Below are 17,876 nucleotides of genomic sequence, written 5' to 3'. Positions count from 1 at the left end.
AACCATCGAGAGAAATGCTTACTTACCACTCTTTTTATTTTCGCCACTAGTTTACGAGCGCCATCTACGTTAATCGTTATCTATGTGTCGCGAACGATTTTGCGTAGAAAACACCAATAGAAAATGCTTCAATCCAAGGAAACGATGTCCAAATCTAATTATTTGTGATTTGTAAGTTATTCTTTGTTATGAACTCCATTATCTTCAGTTGATTTCAAGTGATAAAATATTACTGATCTGTTATGTTTTAACGTGTTTTATGTTTATTAGATATCGAGCAAAGCTCGCCAGCATTTTTTGTTTTGGATGGGACTGAAGTGAAATGGGTCGGAATTGTGTTGCGTGAACTAAAGAAGCGTGTGTGATATTTATTATGTGTGTGTGTGGACAGTGGAGATTTTATTAAAAAACACATCACATGCTACAAATGTAGTCTAATGTTAGGCCTTGTCTAGACTCCAGTCCAAGTGTTCTCGCCAGGATTTTTCACATGCCATGCCCATGGTTATCAATATCAGTAGAGGCGCACGGCCAATATCATGAATATTGGAGACTGTCTCCCATGAGAGAGATTATCTCCAATATGATATCAGAGACTTTCATAAAGAATTTTGGTATCCAATTTCAGAGACAGTTTCCAGTTTTGGAGACCAATTTTCTTTGTTTACATTTGCTTAAAAAGGATTACCTTGTTACCCCTTTTCACCGTCTACTTTAAAAGGTTCCCCCTTTAAAAATCCACCGTCTACTTTTGTTTTTATAAGGATTTTTGTTGTCATCCACACACAAAACAAATGGGCTTCTGACCTTAGTGGGACAAAAGTTTGGGTGGAAAAAATCATGCTTTTGTTGGTGTTTCTTTTGTTCTTTTGCAAAGCAAGTCTCCAATATGGGAGATTGTCTCCCTTATTGGAGAGAGTCTCCCATATTGGCCGTGCGCCTCTACTGGTTATGCGTGTAAATAACCGTGTTGGAAACCTGCCGATTCGTAGGACAAGAATAACCGTCGTTTCTGGGGATTTATTCAACGATTTCTGACATTTTACTGTAGATCTAATCCCCATTCACCGACGTTAAAGTGTCCGTGTGGGCTCGCATTTATCACACCCTCACTTTTGTCAATCCACAGTCCACAGTTTGGTGTAATTTTACACATTGAATTTAAAGATAAACTACAAACTATGAATGCATGATTATTCATTATGAAAATACTTTAAACGATATAGATGAAAATGCATGAAAAGTATACTTTACCGATGTTTAGTTGGGTAGGACACAGGAAAATAGATCAAAATGGCAGCCAAACTATGAAATATTTACAAACGAACGGAGAGGGCGACAACAATTTATGAATGTGATATTGATATTGCATTCCACCAGCACACCTACAAGGCAATATACGAATACAATAATACGATACGATACACTACACAAAGACAAACGATACCAGTTATAGTCGCAATATATCGAGACATTTATAAAGTTAAAGGGGAATGAAACCTTTGGAACAAATAGGCTTGTGTAGAAACAGAAAAATCAAAGAATAAGACTAAAGAAAGTTTGAGAAAAATCGGACAAATAATGAGAAAGTTATGAGCATTTGAATATTGCAATCACTAATGCTATGGAGATACCCCCATTGGCAATGCGACAAAGATGTGTGATGTCACTGATGAACAACTTTCCCTTTGGTGGACTATAAAATACCCTCAAAATGTCTCTTTTTGCTTTTTCTTTGATGATACAAACTCTCCATCCCTGATGTATTCTAAAAAAATTATATTCATAGTTTATTTATTCGAAAAAACAATACACATTGGCAGCCAATGGCTGAAAAAAAATGTGTTTACAAATGGTTCACATATATATACATAAAAAAAAAGATACAAATTTAAAATGATACATGTATTAGACCTCGTAGACTTAAAATTGTTGATATGATGACAATGTTGGGTCCGTTGAAAGTAGTGAATATATTAATCATAATTTGCCACAAATCCTTCAAAAGGAAATGCTAATTAAACACCAGTACAATAAATACAAAATTCAGTAATCAATGCCCTCATGTAGAAAGAACACATGATCTATGGATAGATGTGATAAAAGAGGCAATTCAAGTGAAATATATATTAAAGTAATGGTGAGAGTTGTTCACAAGTGACATCACACATCTTTGTCGCATTGCCAATTTGCTATCTCCATAGCATTAGTGATCGCAATATTCAAATGCTCATAACTTTGTCATTATTTGTCCGATTTTTCTAAAACTTTTGTTGATCTGTTTCTTTGATTTTTCTGTTTTCACACAAGCTATCTTGATCCAATGGTTTCATTCTCCTTTAATGATATTGACGTCATTCAAGATGGCAACTTGCAAGAAAAACCGTCAGGTCAGGTGAAAATGTCTTAGATGACAGATTTCTCAATCGTCCAGTGGATTTTTTTCAATAACTCCGGTCCAAGGTATGCAATTACTTAAGTTATTTATATTTCCCTGATAATGGAAACCATGAAACTGTAAATTTCGCTCAAAAAACAGTTTTAAATCACAATCTATAAAACGCTAGTTCACTATACATTGTCTGTAGCCACGGGCCCCCAAGCTCTTCAGTCTATGTATGGTGAGTGGAGCCAATGTAGTTCAGTGGAACAACCAAAATACAGAGACTGAAGCTTTTGGTCTAGCCGATTTGGTGTTGGCCAAAGTCCAGTTTCATTGCCAATCCATAAATTTCAATTTCCCGTATGGGCACTAGTATTCAACCCGGCATAATTAAAAGATTTTGACATATTCCCGAAAATATTTAGAAATAGGGAATTTATCTTAATTTTATTTCCAGGGTAATCTGTTGTCGGTATATTCTTTATAAATCTGTCGACTGTATGCGCGGATGATCAGATTATGCCGCGATGGCCTTTTGTACTGAATGGCATAGTATTCAACCTAGTGAGAATACTATAGCAAATCTCGGAAGGGTTTAGATTGCTAAATTAGATCTAGATCTATGCAAGACTCTGGCTTTGATTAATTCCCTGTTTGGTCTCCTCTCAAATGGTCTAGTCCATAGTCGGATGGGACAAGGGCAGAAATCTCGAGAGACAGGGCCATCTTTCATCGCTAGATTGAATACAAGTGCCGATGGATTGAATACTAGTGTCAAAAACCATCGCCGTATAATTTGATCGCCCGTGCACGCAGTCGACTGATTGAAGAAAACAAAAACGGAAAAAGAATAACCAGCATTTGCTCTTCAAAATAAGTCGGGTCTGAAATTCAGGAAAATTCTATATTTCTATATATTTGAGGAAACTCTCCAAACGGGTTAAATACTAGTGCCCTTACAGTACCATAGACCTAATGCTGTTTTGGTATCGTCAAAAATATTGGAATGTAAAGTTGTTGTTTATCTCAAAATTTAGGTTTTGTCTTATGTCTTGACATGTTTTAACACAGTGAACAATTGTGTACAAAGGATAGCGGAGCATGAACGCTAGCGGTTGTGTACATTTTTGCTTATTGCATGACGTCATCCAGCAACTGCCGGGAGCCGATTTATGAATGAAAATATAGTAAGCATGCGCAGTACAAGCCTTCCATTTCCCCACACAATATTCCACCAAAACAAGTGTGCAATTCTCTATCACCTCGTACCAAAATCGACCTAGAATTTCACTTTCCTATATTTTATATGAATTATGAAAGGTATTTTCGGAGGATCTATTTTCTCACCGATACCGCAGAGTTAAGCGATTTTCGATTACTTCTTGCTCTTACGAATGAGTGTCTATATGGCATCGTGTTCGTTGGAATTGTAGAGTCTATCGCAACATGCACAAAGTCAATTGGCTTCTGGGTTTCGGAGCGTCGCGTGAATATGCATGAAATTGCAGAGTTTTGATAATTTTTGTCGATATTGGAGCGTTCCGATCATGAACCAAGACCATTTCCCGCGTACACAACGTAACAGGATATCGTTATCGCTATCGATACTTCTGCACGCAGCCGAAGGAATTATTTTGTGGACCACGTGGTCATGACGTGATCTGCACGATTGACCAATCAGCGATCTTCAAATCGCTGTGTGGAGAGGATTTATCCATTGTACACAGTCTATGGACAATTGTTGTGTTTAAAGTGTTTTGAGGTGTTAATGAGCATCTATCTTTTGTAATGGACCCCCCGTTCTCCAACAAGAAATATGAATGACGCATTATTCTGACATTGGCGGAAAAGAAAATAAAACAAAATAGAAGTCAATTTGGAGTGTTTTAAAATTGTTTTGAGGAGCTAACGAGTTAAAATATGCTTTATATACCTTTTGCTATGAACTCTCTAATACCTTGGTCACATTTGTTCTATGGCGGCCGTACGGCGAGTCGAAAACAGTCGTTTTATTCATTTTTATTCAAACCAAATATAGCCGTACGGCCGCCGTAGAACAAATGTGACCAAGCCATTATCGATATCGCTAAGTGGTAAAAACAAGTAATTATCGACATGACTATCGATAAAGACGATATCGATAACAGCCCTAGTGCCCATTGACTTTCATTGCAGCCTGAAAATAAGATAAAAAGACCATTTCAGCAATCTGATTTTTAACCTTTCTCAATTTTTACCCAGATTTACTCTCCAGGCCAAGAGTCAGTTTCTGGAAACTAACCTTCAGACAAGCCTGTTCACCACAGAGTCAGCTCCAATCTCCCTTCCATCACTCCCGGCTGACCTTTGACCTGATCCCCCGGTGAACTCCGTCCTCTTGTGAAGTAACGTACCACACCTGAAGAGCCAGCATGACTAGTCGAGGGAGCAAAGGGGTGGAGAGGGTTCCTATCCAGAGCACAGCAGGTGCTATACCCGTAAAAAATGACAAAGGTAAGTTCTGGGCCCCGTCTTACAAAGTATTGCATTTGATCCAAGCAACCACATCTATGGAAAGCCAGTGACGTCAACATCTAGCTTGTTTGTTGTTGTTTTTTAATAATATTTTCTAGATCTGATGTATATTCATGCATTCACTGTTCTCTTGACGATTCAGTGTGCTTCTCTTTGTTTTCAAAGGGCATTGTGCAAATTTCCTCAAGAAAAAAATTATGACATTGATGGATTTCGATATACGTGAGGTTGATCGGATCAATTGTACATGTAACTCTATGTAAGACAGGGGGGCCCTTGGCAGGTTGCATGAAGCTTAGTGATTGATTGTTGGGTTGATTTTTACAATTGATCATACACAATAATCAGTACAATTAATTGTAGAATTAGCCCTAAGATCAATTGCTATACTTAAATAAAGGTCATGTCCACCTCAGAAAAATGTTGATTTGAATCAATAGAAAAAAATCAGACAAGCACAATGCTGAAAATTTCATCAAAATCGGATGTAAAATAAGAAAGTTATGACATTTCAAAGTTTCGCTTATTTTCAACAAAATAGTTATATGAACGAGCCAGTTATATCTAAATGAGAGAGTCGATGATGTCACTCACTATTTCTTTTGTTTTTTATTGTTTGAATTATACAATATTTTAATTTTTACGAATTTGACGATTAGGACCTCCTTGCCTGAAGCACAAAATGTTCAAATAATGGAATTCCACGTGTTCAGGGAGGAATGAAGCTTCATTTCTCATGACAATGATGAGAAAATAAAAATATTTCATATTTCATATAATAAAATACAAAAGAAATAGTGAGTGAGTGATGTCATCAACTCTCTCATTTGGATGTAACTGGCTCGTTCATACAACTATTTTGTTGAAAATAAGCAAAATTTTAAAATGCCATAACTTTCTTATTTTACATCTGATTTTGATGAAATTTTCAGTGTTAATGCTTGTTGAATTTTTTCTTTTTTTATTCAAATCAAGTTTTTGTTGGGGTGGACTTGTCCTTTAATGTAACGGCCTATTTTTTCCCTCTAAATTCAACCATATCAGAATGAGACAAAGGCACTAAAAGATTTAAGTCTGAATAAATATTTGCAGGCAACTGACAAAGACGGGGTGCATGTGGTACACAGAGCTGCCAAGTAGTACGATTTTTCCGTATTTCATACGGAAATCAATTTAAAATACGGCAGTACGCTTTTTCATGATAAAATACGGGAAATAACAAATTAGAGAAGAAAAGGTATTCCGTGTGTTGCTGCCCTCTACGTTCAATGAGTTATGCTTTCATCAAGGCTTTCCGATTAGAATTTTCGATATCCTGGCGAATCAATGCGGGTGACAAGTTCCGAGCGCACGCACGTAGTTTACAAGCGCAAAGCAGCGGCTCAAATCGCGATATTTTGCGACTGGTAAATACGTCTGTAAGGATGATGACGTCATCCAAGATGGCAACTTACGTTGACCGACGGAAGGATCGAAGATGACGATGTTTCCGAGTCGATCATAATTTGTAACGGATTAGCCGTAACTGCGGTCTAAGGTACGATATTTCTGAATTTCATATATTTTTTCGTAAATATGGATGCAATTTCTTTTTCATAATGTGATATTTTATGATTTTATGTGCAAAAAACGATCGGAAAAAACCCAGGTTACCGTCGAATGTTCGATCTAACGTTACTGCTAGTGCTAATACGTTGACTGTACTTACGGGCCTCCAAATTCTTCAGTCTATGTATTGGTGAGTCAGCCAACGCAGTTCAGCGGAACAACCAAAATCTAGACTGAAGCTTTCGGTCTCGTGTGCGACGGTGTGGGGCGCAAAATAATGTAAGACTAAGAAGTGATCGAACTTTGCCATTATGCATGCATATTTATCTCATGGTAAAAATACGGATTTTTTGGTCAAAATACTGATTTTGGGGGATCAGAATACTGAAAATGCAAAATACAACTTGGCAGCTCCATGGGTACATGTAATTAACTTATTGTCACAACGGTCGTACCATGTTTCATAGTATGGGTTGCACTTGAGCATGATTTTCACTCTGACTAAACAAACTAGTATCATGATTAAAGAGAAATGCCAGTAGTTGCAGTAAACACTGATTTCATGAGAAAGTCTGTAAAACCAGGCTTAATTGTCAGAATATCATCGAGGATCTAGATCTGGCACAGTTACATAAACTTAAAGAGAAATTCCAGTAGTTGCAGTTAACACTGATTTCATGAGAAAGTCTGTAAAACAAGGCTTAATTGCCAGTATATCATCGAGGATCTAGATCTGGTACAGTTACATTAAGTGGACTTTGTGAAATCTTGAAATCTACGCTGAAAAATATTCACACCGAAAATCCCCAACACAGATAAGCGCACGTGGGACAATGTATAATTATTGCTTAGGGCGTCGGGCCGACGCCCTACCCGAATCCCGTGCTTATTTGCTGATTTCTCAGCAATTACACAATTTCTTCCAGAATCCTTTGGCACATGCGTTTTATTTATACAAACAGACACTTTAGTGGTCATTTCATTGGATTCTGTACGAACTCATTTTGATATCGTTACCAAAACTAGCATTTACCTTTAACTTTGTGAAATCTTGAAATCCACGCTGAAAAATGTTCACACTGAAGATCACCAACACAGATAGGCACACGTGGGACAGTGTATTATTATTGCTGGAATAAAGACCCGACGGAAGTGATCGAATCCGCGCTTATTTTGCTTATTTCTCAGCAATTACACAATTTCTTCCAGAATCCTTTGGCACATATTTTTTATTCATACAAACAGACACTTGGGTGGTCATTTTATTAGATTCTGTCAGAAGTCATTTTGAGATCGTTACCAAAACTGGAATTTATCTTCAACATTTTTTTTTTCATTTTTTTTATTATTCAGGTCAAATTAGTATGCAGAAGGTAAAAGTCAAGAGATATGTGCCTGGTAAAAGGTAAGCAAGAGTTATTTTTTGTGGGGGGGAGTTCTATATCATATGAGTTCTGTCAAAGTAATGATGATCTTTAGAAATACCAAGTTGTTAAACCTATCGCATACTGTTTCTGTTCTGTTTCTGTTTATGGTATCTCCCATAGGCACTTGGCAGGGCAGCGTTTTGCTGGTAAACGCCAAGCTGGTATATAGCAAATTACCTAGGAAACATTTTATGTCTAGGTTAATAAGTCATAATGGCTAACCTTATAGACGACAGATATTACTCTCGGGCCTTTTTATCAAGATGGAGACAATGACAGAGTGGGGATTCAAACTCACAACCTTGCAATTATGAGTCCATTGCTCTAACCGCTGGACCACACTGGTACCATGTTGACAATGTGCAATGCCTTTGGAGATCACAGAACTCAGTAGTCAGTAATAAGTAGTCAGTGGATTAATTACCTCTTTTTATTCAATTTTTGTTTAACCTATATCATACTGGTACCATATGGGCCATGTGCAATGCCTTTGGAGATCACAGAACTCGGTAGTCAGTGGATTAATTACCTCTTTTTAATTCAATTTTTTATTTCCAGACCTGACTTTGCACCTCAGTTTAGTAGTGATGAGGATGAGGAGGCCGAGGGACCCTTCATTGGGAGACGCAAACAACATTATCAGTCGTCAAGGCTCGATGCTGAAGACGCGAGAATCAGAAGGTTACGCGTCAGGCAGGAAGATGATAGCGATGACGAAGAAGATGAGAGGTTAGTGCATATGGTTGGAAAGATGAAAGAGTACTTTAAAAATTGATACCATTCCAGAAACTGTATGAGGTGCCGTTCCAGATAAAAGCCAAGTAATTTGAGATAATCATTACACACTTTAAATTGGCAACATGATAAAAAAATCACTGTCTAAAAATTCAAATTCGCAACTCTTCAATACATGTATCCCTTCATAATTTCATGTTCAAAATATAATGAATAGGAAATTCACGATTGTTGCAAATTTAATGAGCAGAGGAAGCTTAGTTTTGATCTTATGAAAGCTGTGTTGCTCTAGGAGTCTGGAACCGATAACTAACTATATTGCTCAATCTGTGTAGGATTGCACGTCACAGGCATATCCACGGTCCAGAGATTCTTGACGAAGTCAATGAGGAGGAAGAAGAGAACGATCTCAGTCATCGAAGCCGGGACCGTGGTCGCAGGCTACACGAGCGGCGTGAGGAGAGCTCCGACGATGAAATTGTCGCGGAAAGAGAAACTGAGGTGTATTCGAGAAGCTTCCGGGAAGTGGACCGCCGAGAAGCAGCACCCAGCAAGGTGTATCGGATGGAGGTGGAGGAGAGTTCTTCTGACGAGGAGGAACTCGATGAGGAGGAGATCGAGAGGAGGAGAGCGGCGATGAGGGCTCGAGCTAGACAACGTGTCCAGGAAGAAGAGGAGGTAGGATTAAGGGGTAGTCACTGACCAACATGCATTTTTTTTCAGGGGCCACTTTGCATGACCTACTACCTGATTTGCTATAGGATAAGCTTTGAAATTAAAGTAAATCATTGTTTTCTTTTAAATATCTATTCATTTTGATGCTTTAGGAGTTTAGAATAATTTTCTTCTGGGAACTTATGAATACAAGCTATGCTTTTTAATACGTTCTTTGTATTTCACGCTACTCAATTTAATAACTTTGTTAAACAGTGAATGTAATTACTTTCATTTTGTTCTTAATTTGTTCAAGATGTAAGTATTGTGTGGAATGTGCATCAAATCAAACCAGAATTTCTAAGAGTTCATCTCGACATCACAGTGTTCTTTTCGCTCCAAGCCTCATGTAATTTTTTCCCTGCAGACCAACAATGAGTTTTGTCTTATATGGACTGTGTGTTATTCATAATTAGTCTGGAAGATACCATTCGAGATTACTTTTAATGATACAGAGAATGAATTAGCCTATAATTTCATATGTAGAGAGAAATTGGAATATTGTTTTGAGAGGAGAAGTACTTGTTTAGGTAATTGGTAGCATAATTATTAACTAATGATTATTCTGGTATGAATGCATTGAGTAATGAATTACTGTGCTATCATTGAAGCGGGACTGTATACATTGTTCAGAATGATGCATTATGGATTGGAACCAGGCCAAATATGAGATGGTGCTATGCAAAGCTGCTGGTTGTATTAACTTTAAACTTCCTTTAAAGATTTGTTAACTCATAGGCCCAAATTCACAAAAGTGGTTTTTAAAACCATCGGTTGAACCCATGGTTTATGCAGATTTCCTGTATAAATTACTATTATTTACCGCGTATATTAAGAAATGTCTAATGCTGATGAGCGCTTTTGTCATATTGCGCCAAATTGATGCCTGTTGCCGTGGCTATCCACGCTATTTTATTCATGAATCCACTGTTTGAAGAGTGGACTGATTAATTAAAAACAATGGACTTATAAATAAACACAGCACCAGGCGTCAATTTGGCGCAACATGACAGAAGCGCATCAGCATTGGACATTTATTTGATATACATGGTAAATAATAGTAATTTATACAGGAAATCTGCATCAACCAAGGGTTCAACCGATGGTTTTAAAAACCACCTCTGTGAATTCAGGCCATAACCTTTCAACTTTGACCCTTTTAGGTGCTTGGGGTGGACGATGAGATCAAGAAGGAGAAAGTAGATTCAGAAGAAGAGGAATCGTCAGAATATGAGGAGTATACAGACTCGGAAGAAGAGGATGGACCAAGGTTAAAACCGGTATTTGTTGCCAAGTAAGTGATTTCAATTCAATAGCACGTATTCTGAAGTCAGGTTTGATCTAAACTCTGTGCCCCGTCTTACAGAGAGCTGCGATTGATCCGATCAATTACAACTATGGAAATCCTGGAACGTCAACACCTAAAATGCATGTTCAAAATATTCTCTAGATGTTGTTTATCCATACATTCATTGCTTTCTTGAAAAGTGAAGGTGCTACTCTTTGTTTACATAGGACATCATGCAAATTCCCTTTAGAAAAAAAATATGACACTGATGGATTTGAGGTCGATTGGATCAACCATAACTATTAGTGAGACAGGGCCCTGGTCTAAAGTTATAGTGTAACTATTGACAGCCAATAGTGACATACATAAAAGTGTTTCAATGTATCAGCTCATTTCACTTTCGATTCACCCTTCTTTGTCTGGAAGGATGAATAATATAGTTGTCTTCACCATAAAAAGAGCACGGCAAACAAAAAAATACCATGTGAGCATTTTTTTGTCATATTTTGGCTTCCCATAATTTCAGAATATTTAGACATAAACCATGGTCTAAATCAACCCTAACTTACCCCGAGGGCTTTCAGTCGGGTACAATGCATCGAAGACATGCATTTTATGTACCTAAGCGCTTCACAGATATATTATTACCACAATCATCTGATTCAATCAGTCATTCCCGCACACAATGTATGCACATCCTCCACTCCCTGGGGAGTATTCCAGTCAGTCACCGGTGAGGCACACACAGTACTGGACAAGCTACAATGACTTTCACATCCTACCTGGTACCCTTTTAGCAGCTGGGTGGAGAGTGGCAAAATGTGGATTAACACCTTGCCAAAGGACACTTGGCCGCAAATTCACATAAAATCATATGTTTATGAGCTACTTTACCATTCTATCACGATTTTGTAATTTTATTGTTTTCAGGAAAGATCGTGTCACCATTCAAGAAAAGGAAATAGCTGCCATGAAAGAGCAGGAACTAGAACAAGATGCCAAGCGCAAGGCCGAGGAAAGGAAAAGAGAAACGATAAGAGTAAGTGTCATTCTTTCAAACGTTTATCAATCCAATCCAAAAACTCTGGCATCAGCGTTTATGTGAATTCAACGTCATTTACCCGGTACAAGTAGGCATCTACCCTGCGTAGAAACCAGGCCAATAATACATTGACTTCAATGGGGCTTATTAGGAATTTGTGTGGTCATATATCAGACATTGTACCGACTCCCACCGAGCTCATGTGTGATGTCATCAATTTGTTTGGTTCTCTATTATTTTTATTATAAGTAATAGTAGTAGTAGTAGTAGTAGTAGTAGTAGTAGTAGTAGTGGTGTGGTAGTGGTGGTGGTGGTGGTGGTGGTAGTAGTAGTAGTAGTAGTAGTAGTAGTAGTAGTAGTAGTAGTAGTAGTAGTAGTAGTAGTAGAAGTAGTGGTAGTAGTAGTGGTAGTAGTAGTAGTAGTAGTAGTAGTAGCAGTAGCAGTAGCAGTAATAATAATAATAATAATAGGCATTTATATAGCGCCATCTATCTAGAAATATTCTATTCCGAGGCGCGTTATTATTATTATTACCCCGGCTTTAGCTCGAGCTGCCTCTCAGCGCTCATGCATTCAAGGAATTAATCCTGCCGGGTACCCATTCACCTCACCTGGGTCTAGTGCAGCACAATGTGGATAAATTTCTTGCTGAAGGAAATTACGCCATGGCTGGGATTCGAACCCACGACCCTCTGTTTCAAAGTCAGAAGACTTATCCACTGGGCCACAACGCTCCAGTAGAAGTAGTATTAGTAGTAGTACTAGTAGTAGTCGTAGTACTTGTAGTAATAGTAGTAGAAGTAGTAGTAATAGTAGTAGAAGTAGTAGTAGTATGATTATTATTATTAATATTATCTTTATTATTATTATTATTATTGTTGCTGTTGATGCTGCTGTTGTCAGTATTATTCTTGTCATCATCGTTACCATCATCACCATCATCATCATAGTAATGACGATGTCATAATCATCATAATCATCGTCCTCATCCTCATTATCACCATTATTGATATGATTATAATTAATTTTTGTCATTGTCATTGTAGATGGTGGAGTTAGATGCAAGGCAGATCCAGCAAGCGGAGGAGGACGTTGGTTCCAACGAGCCCAACCTCTTGACGGTAAACACCGACGACGAGAACGATGAAGTCGAGTACGAGGCTTGGAAGGTTCGCGAACTCCGCAGGATCAAACGGGACAGGGACGAACGTGAACAGTGAGTAGAGTTTCTTGGGCCTCGTCACAATAACATTAGTCATTGATCGTTGGTTTGATTTTTACAATTGATCGTACACAATAATCAATGCAATTAATTGTAGAATCAGTACTAAGATAAATTCCTATGCTTTATGTAAATAGTCCCTGGTATATGTATGTGTCTTGTTCTACAGTTGCATGTCATCATTGGTAGAGTGCAATAGAACCAGGTCGGTGTTTCATAAAGCTGTTCGTAAAGTTACGCACAACTTTACGAGGGACTGCAATATGTTCTTAGGTCCTAAATCGTTTACATATTGACATCACATAACACAAGAAAGGATCACCATTCGTGCGTGAAGTCATTTGTATCTTCGAACAGCTTTATGAAACACCCACCTGCACAGGCCTCTGGCAGTCACTCGCCAGTTTAAAATCCTCTCAATTTTAGTGAAAAGAAATGAAATAGGTGAGAATGTTTTCAAACACTTGATGCATAAGTCAAGAAGATCATGAAGATGACATCTGCCAAACAAAATTGAATTTGGGTGTTTAATATTAAAATATTTCTTACATATGAATTTACATTATTCATGTTAAAGAGCGAGTAGCAAGTATTCAATTCATCATTTTACTCTGTAATTTATGATATTAGGAGTTAATGAAAAAAAAATCTTATGCCTTGTTCCCACTGCCATGTGATCCTCTACAAAAGCCACGATTGGCCTTTTGTAACTGCAAAAATTTTTGGACCATTCAAAATTTTTCTACGATCAGTATGATTGCCACAACTGCTCTGATATGAACTGATACAATCTGATATGACCTGATATGATCACTACGATTGTGCTACGATTAAGAGGACATTTTTAATCATTGTGCGAATCATGAAAGTGGGAACTAGGTATTCTAGGTATTAGCCAGAAAACAGTGACCTAGCCCCTTCCTCCAAAATAGCCCAATTAGGGTAAAACTTATCTTCTTTTTATTATGTGATTCCAGGATTGAGAAGGACAGACTCGAGACGGAGAGATTGAGAAACATGACGGAGGAAGAGAGAAGAGAAGAACTAAGGGTGAATCCCAAACAGATAACCAACAAACAGAGTAAAGGAAGATACAAGTTCTTACAGAAGTATTATCACCGTGGAGCTTTCTATCTGGTGAGTTTTAAACATATCCAGCCTGGGAGGAGGCTTGTTTAACCCCCCCCCCTCAACATTTTTAGCAAAAAATCTTTAATGCAAGATGACTGTGTTGCGATGTCTCATTAGTTTGTTTGTTTTGGGGGTTTAGCCATCTTTTCAAAACAAATTTACAATGCCCTGTTACATGTTTTTAAATTGATGCTAAAAACATGAAATATAAAATAATAAGAAAAAAATGGTATTACTGGCATTCATTAATGAACATTTGATAATGATCCTAAAAAGAGTGTCCATAGTCTATTTAGTAGTTTTGTAGCTTTATTTATAGATTAACACCTGAATTCAGATTTTTATGCATTGATAAGCATAATTCAATTCAATTCAATCATGGTTTACTTCATATAAAAAACAATACATGTTACAAAGCCAGAAGGCTGAAATTAACATGTTTACAATAAAACATTCACAAGTCACGGATAAAAGCAAACATTTACAATTTACGATGTACAAAGATAATAAATAAATTTCAAAGAGCAAGTGTACATAAAAATTCATTAAATATAATAAAATAGAATGAAAAAGGAAATACAATATTAAAAAGTGAGGAATATTAGACAATTAAAAATTCAAATATCAATTGGATTGAAATGGAGACTAAAACAATGGCAAACATTTGAGTTGATTTAGTTGATTTCAAAATATGAAAGAAAAAATTATTTAGAATTTAGTAAGTCAATGAAATATGGTATTGCACTTTTTCTAAAGCGATCTGTTTTGAATTTTAACTGAGCAAGGTTTGGACCACTCCTTAATGAGACTAAGACATTTTTCCTTTTTGGTAGCCAGTTATTACAGTGAGGGTTTTTTTAAAGAGATTTAGCAAACTCCAAACACAGTCTTTTTTGTCTTTTTTCAAGACATTCTAATCCAAATTTTGTTAATGCATTTTCATAGTCTATAAAATCTGAGCCAAGAATTATTTTGCAAACTCTTTTTTGCATTTTTTCTAAGTCTTTAACCTGTTTAGCAGTTAGTGCTCCATTAAAAACCGGTACACAATACTCAAAAATTGGATGAATATATCCAATGTAAATTTGAACAAGGTCTGACATAGGGAGTTTATATTGTTTGACAAGTCTGAACATATACAATTTTCTGTTACACCTTTTTATAATATCTGAAATTTGTTTATCCCATTTTAAGTTTGACTGAATATAAACACCAAGTATTTTAACAGTTTCTGAATATTGCAGAGAAGTGTCACCAAAATGCAAAAGATTAGGTAATGGTGGATTTTTAGAAAAAGTAACTCTGATTACATTGCATTTATTCGGATTTAGTTTCATATGATTGTTAGATGACCAGGTAATGAGTGCATTTAGATGACATTGTAACACAGGAGGAGTTTCTATTGAACGATTCTCAACTATAGTAAGATCGTCAAAATATTTAAAGTGCGGTAAAGAATCATTCTGACACGCATCATTAAACATGATGAAAAATAATATCGGGCCTAATTTTGTTTCTTGCGGCACTCCAGCATGATTTGTAATATACGAAGACAATACGCCCTGATATCTAACAGATTGTCAACAATTTTCTAAAAAACTAACAATCCACTCAATTATGCAAGGTCTTACGTTATATCCAATTAATTTTCGAATTGAGTATTATGGTCAAGTCTATCAAAGGCTTTGGAAAAGTCTGTGGAAACTATGGTGGATACTGATTTAGATTTTTCACAGTTGTCCAATACACAATGCAATAATTTTACCAAATAATAGGTAGTTGACAGACCTTGTCTGTTTCCGTATTGATGAATGTCAATATATTTAGAAATATCTTCCAGTAACCATTTTGTAATGAATGATTCTGCAATTTTAGCAAATTGACACGTAAGAGATATAGGTCGAAGTTCTTTAATATTCGGTGGTTGTGACTTGGGAATGGGAACAACCATTTAGTTTATAATTAAAATAAATTTGAGAAATTTTGGTCTAGTTCCCTTTCCAATTTTGGATATTACTTTGCAGGTGACATGCCTGCCGATTTTCGTCGCAGTCGACAGGCATGATCATTTCTTTGTAGATTTGACTGAGTAGTTTATATATATAAATGGGCCAGATGTAGATATATGATGATTTGGTGACGATTGACGTTGATTTTGAAGAATTTCTTATGAAAATATTGTTTGCTGAGACTACATTAGTTAAGATCTAAATTGTTTTCTTTGACGTTTCCTTACAGGACGATGAGAAGGAAGTTCTTAAAAGAGATGTTTCAGGAGCCACACTGGAAGATCACTTTGATAAGACTGTCTTGCCTAAAGTCATGCAGGTAAAATAACTTTTGACCCCAACTTGTCTTGAAGTTAAATAAAACATTTTGAAAGCTTTTGTTACTTAAGGAGTATCCTATAGATTTAACTTTGTATCATTATGTTATGTATACAAATTGATATATTTGTTAAAAAGAAATGGAAGAAGAAAAAGAAGAAAAAAAAGTATGAGAAGGAACAGAAGGGGATCAGGAGGGAAAGAAGCATTAGAATAAAAGAAGTGAAAGGAGAAGGATGGGGAGATTAGGCAAAAATGAGAAAGTAAGGAAAGAGGACAAAAAGGGTGATAATGAAAAAAGGAAAGAATGAAAATTTGTAGAAGCAAAAGAAGAAAGAAAAGCAGGAGGAAATGAAAATGAGCCAAGCAGAAAATGACGCATTGCAATATTTCTAATAAGATACATCAAACTGTACCAAAGACAGCGAGAAACCATACCAAATTTTGATGATCCAAAGGACTTTACCAACGTCAGTAGGGTGTCCGCTTTTGATATAATTTACACATGGTAGAGCCCTCGTAGATCAGGATTTGTGACGAGCAGACATTATGCAATGCCACTAGAAAATAAGTTATGGTAAAGTCATCATCTCACTTTCTGTCACCCCGACACTTGCCCAAGACTTGGCTGACAATATCTTGTTGGCACTCTGAGTTTGCTTTCCCCAAAAGATATCTTTGCTACTGAGTATTTCCAATATTATTTCACAAAGTCAGGGGTCAGCAAAAGACAATCCATTTCCTATGAAAGCTAATGCCCCATTGACTTTAATAAATTTCCATTTTCTTAACCTACTGGTACAAATATTTTGTCTCTTGCTCTTCAGGTCAAGAACTTTGGACGGTCTGGTCGCACCAAGTACACCCATCTTGTTGATCAAGACACCACCTCCATGGACTCACCGTGGACCAACGAAACGGCCCTCTCCAGGAAGTTCCAGACCTCTGTCGCCGGAGGCATGAAGCAAACCTTCGAGAAACCTACCGCAAGGAAATCAAGAAAGGCTCCGATGCAATGAGATTGGCCACTCTAGAAGAATGGCTGTCGTTACAGCTGAAAAATACATTTACTTTACAGTGGTAAGTTTCCTCAAGAATGTTTCAGACCACTATTACAAGGGCATGAAGCAAACCTTTGAGAAACCTTCCCACCACCACAAAGAAATCAAGAATGGCTCCAATGCAATGTGCTTGGAAAAATCAGGAAAACTGGCTATAGTTACAGCTGGAAATTCATGTACTCTACAAGTGAAAGACTTCCCAATGACATTCCTGGCCACTATCTCTGGCACTATGAAAATGTCTTTAAAGAACATATGAGGAGAAAGACTGAAAAGGAGTCAATGCGGTGAAATTGGAAAATAAAAAATTGGCTGTGGTTACCTCAAGCCGTGTGCTTTACAATTGAAAGATTTCTCAAGGAAATTCCAAGCCATTGCCTACATCAGGAAATGCTCGAAAGACTCTAAATGCAATGAGGGCCCCATAACAGAAAGGTTAACCATTCCAGACCATTTTCTCTTGCTGCTTGAAAGTTAAACAACA

At 37.0% G+C, this 17,876-nt stretch overlaps 1 protein-coding gene across 2 annotated transcripts; it reads left to right on the top strand.

Annotated features, from left to right (window-relative positions):
- The first annotated feature begins 73 nt into the window (after positions 1–73).
- On the top strand, positions 74–17,514 carry LOC121417022 (microfibrillar-associated protein 1-like). 2 transcript variants are annotated; one of them, XM_041610573.1, is made up of 11 exons: positions 74–171; positions 4,625–4,876; positions 7,799–7,850; positions 8,431–8,601; positions 8,943–9,285; positions 10,485–10,615; positions 11,540–11,648; positions 12,698–12,867; positions 13,851–14,010; positions 16,243–16,332; positions 17,159–17,514. In XM_041610573.1, the coding sequence occupies exons 2-11, from the start codon at positions 4,795–4,797 to the stop codon at positions 17,348–17,350; spliced, it is 1,500 nt and encodes a 499-aa protein (XP_041466507.1). In that variant the 5' UTR covers positions 74–171; positions 4,625–4,794; the 3' UTR covers positions 17,351–17,514. The 2 variants fall into 2 exon arrangements, with proteins under 2 accessions (XP_041466507.1, XP_041466508.1); XM_041610574.1 differs by lacking the exon at positions 74–171 and adding an exon at positions 2,446–2,463.
- Positions 17,515–17,876: the final 362 nt, after the last annotated feature.

Source organism: Lytechinus variegatus, chromosome 6, assembly GCF_018143015.1.
Source record: "Lytechinus variegatus isolate NC3 chromosome 6, Lvar_3.0, whole genome shotgun sequence".
Taxonomy (NCBI): Eukaryota; Metazoa; Echinodermata; class Echinoidea; order Temnopleuroida; family Toxopneustidae; genus Lytechinus; species Lytechinus variegatus.
The sequence above is the reverse complement of the archived record's forward strand: the minus strand, read 5'-3'. Positions and strand labels throughout refer to the sequence as shown.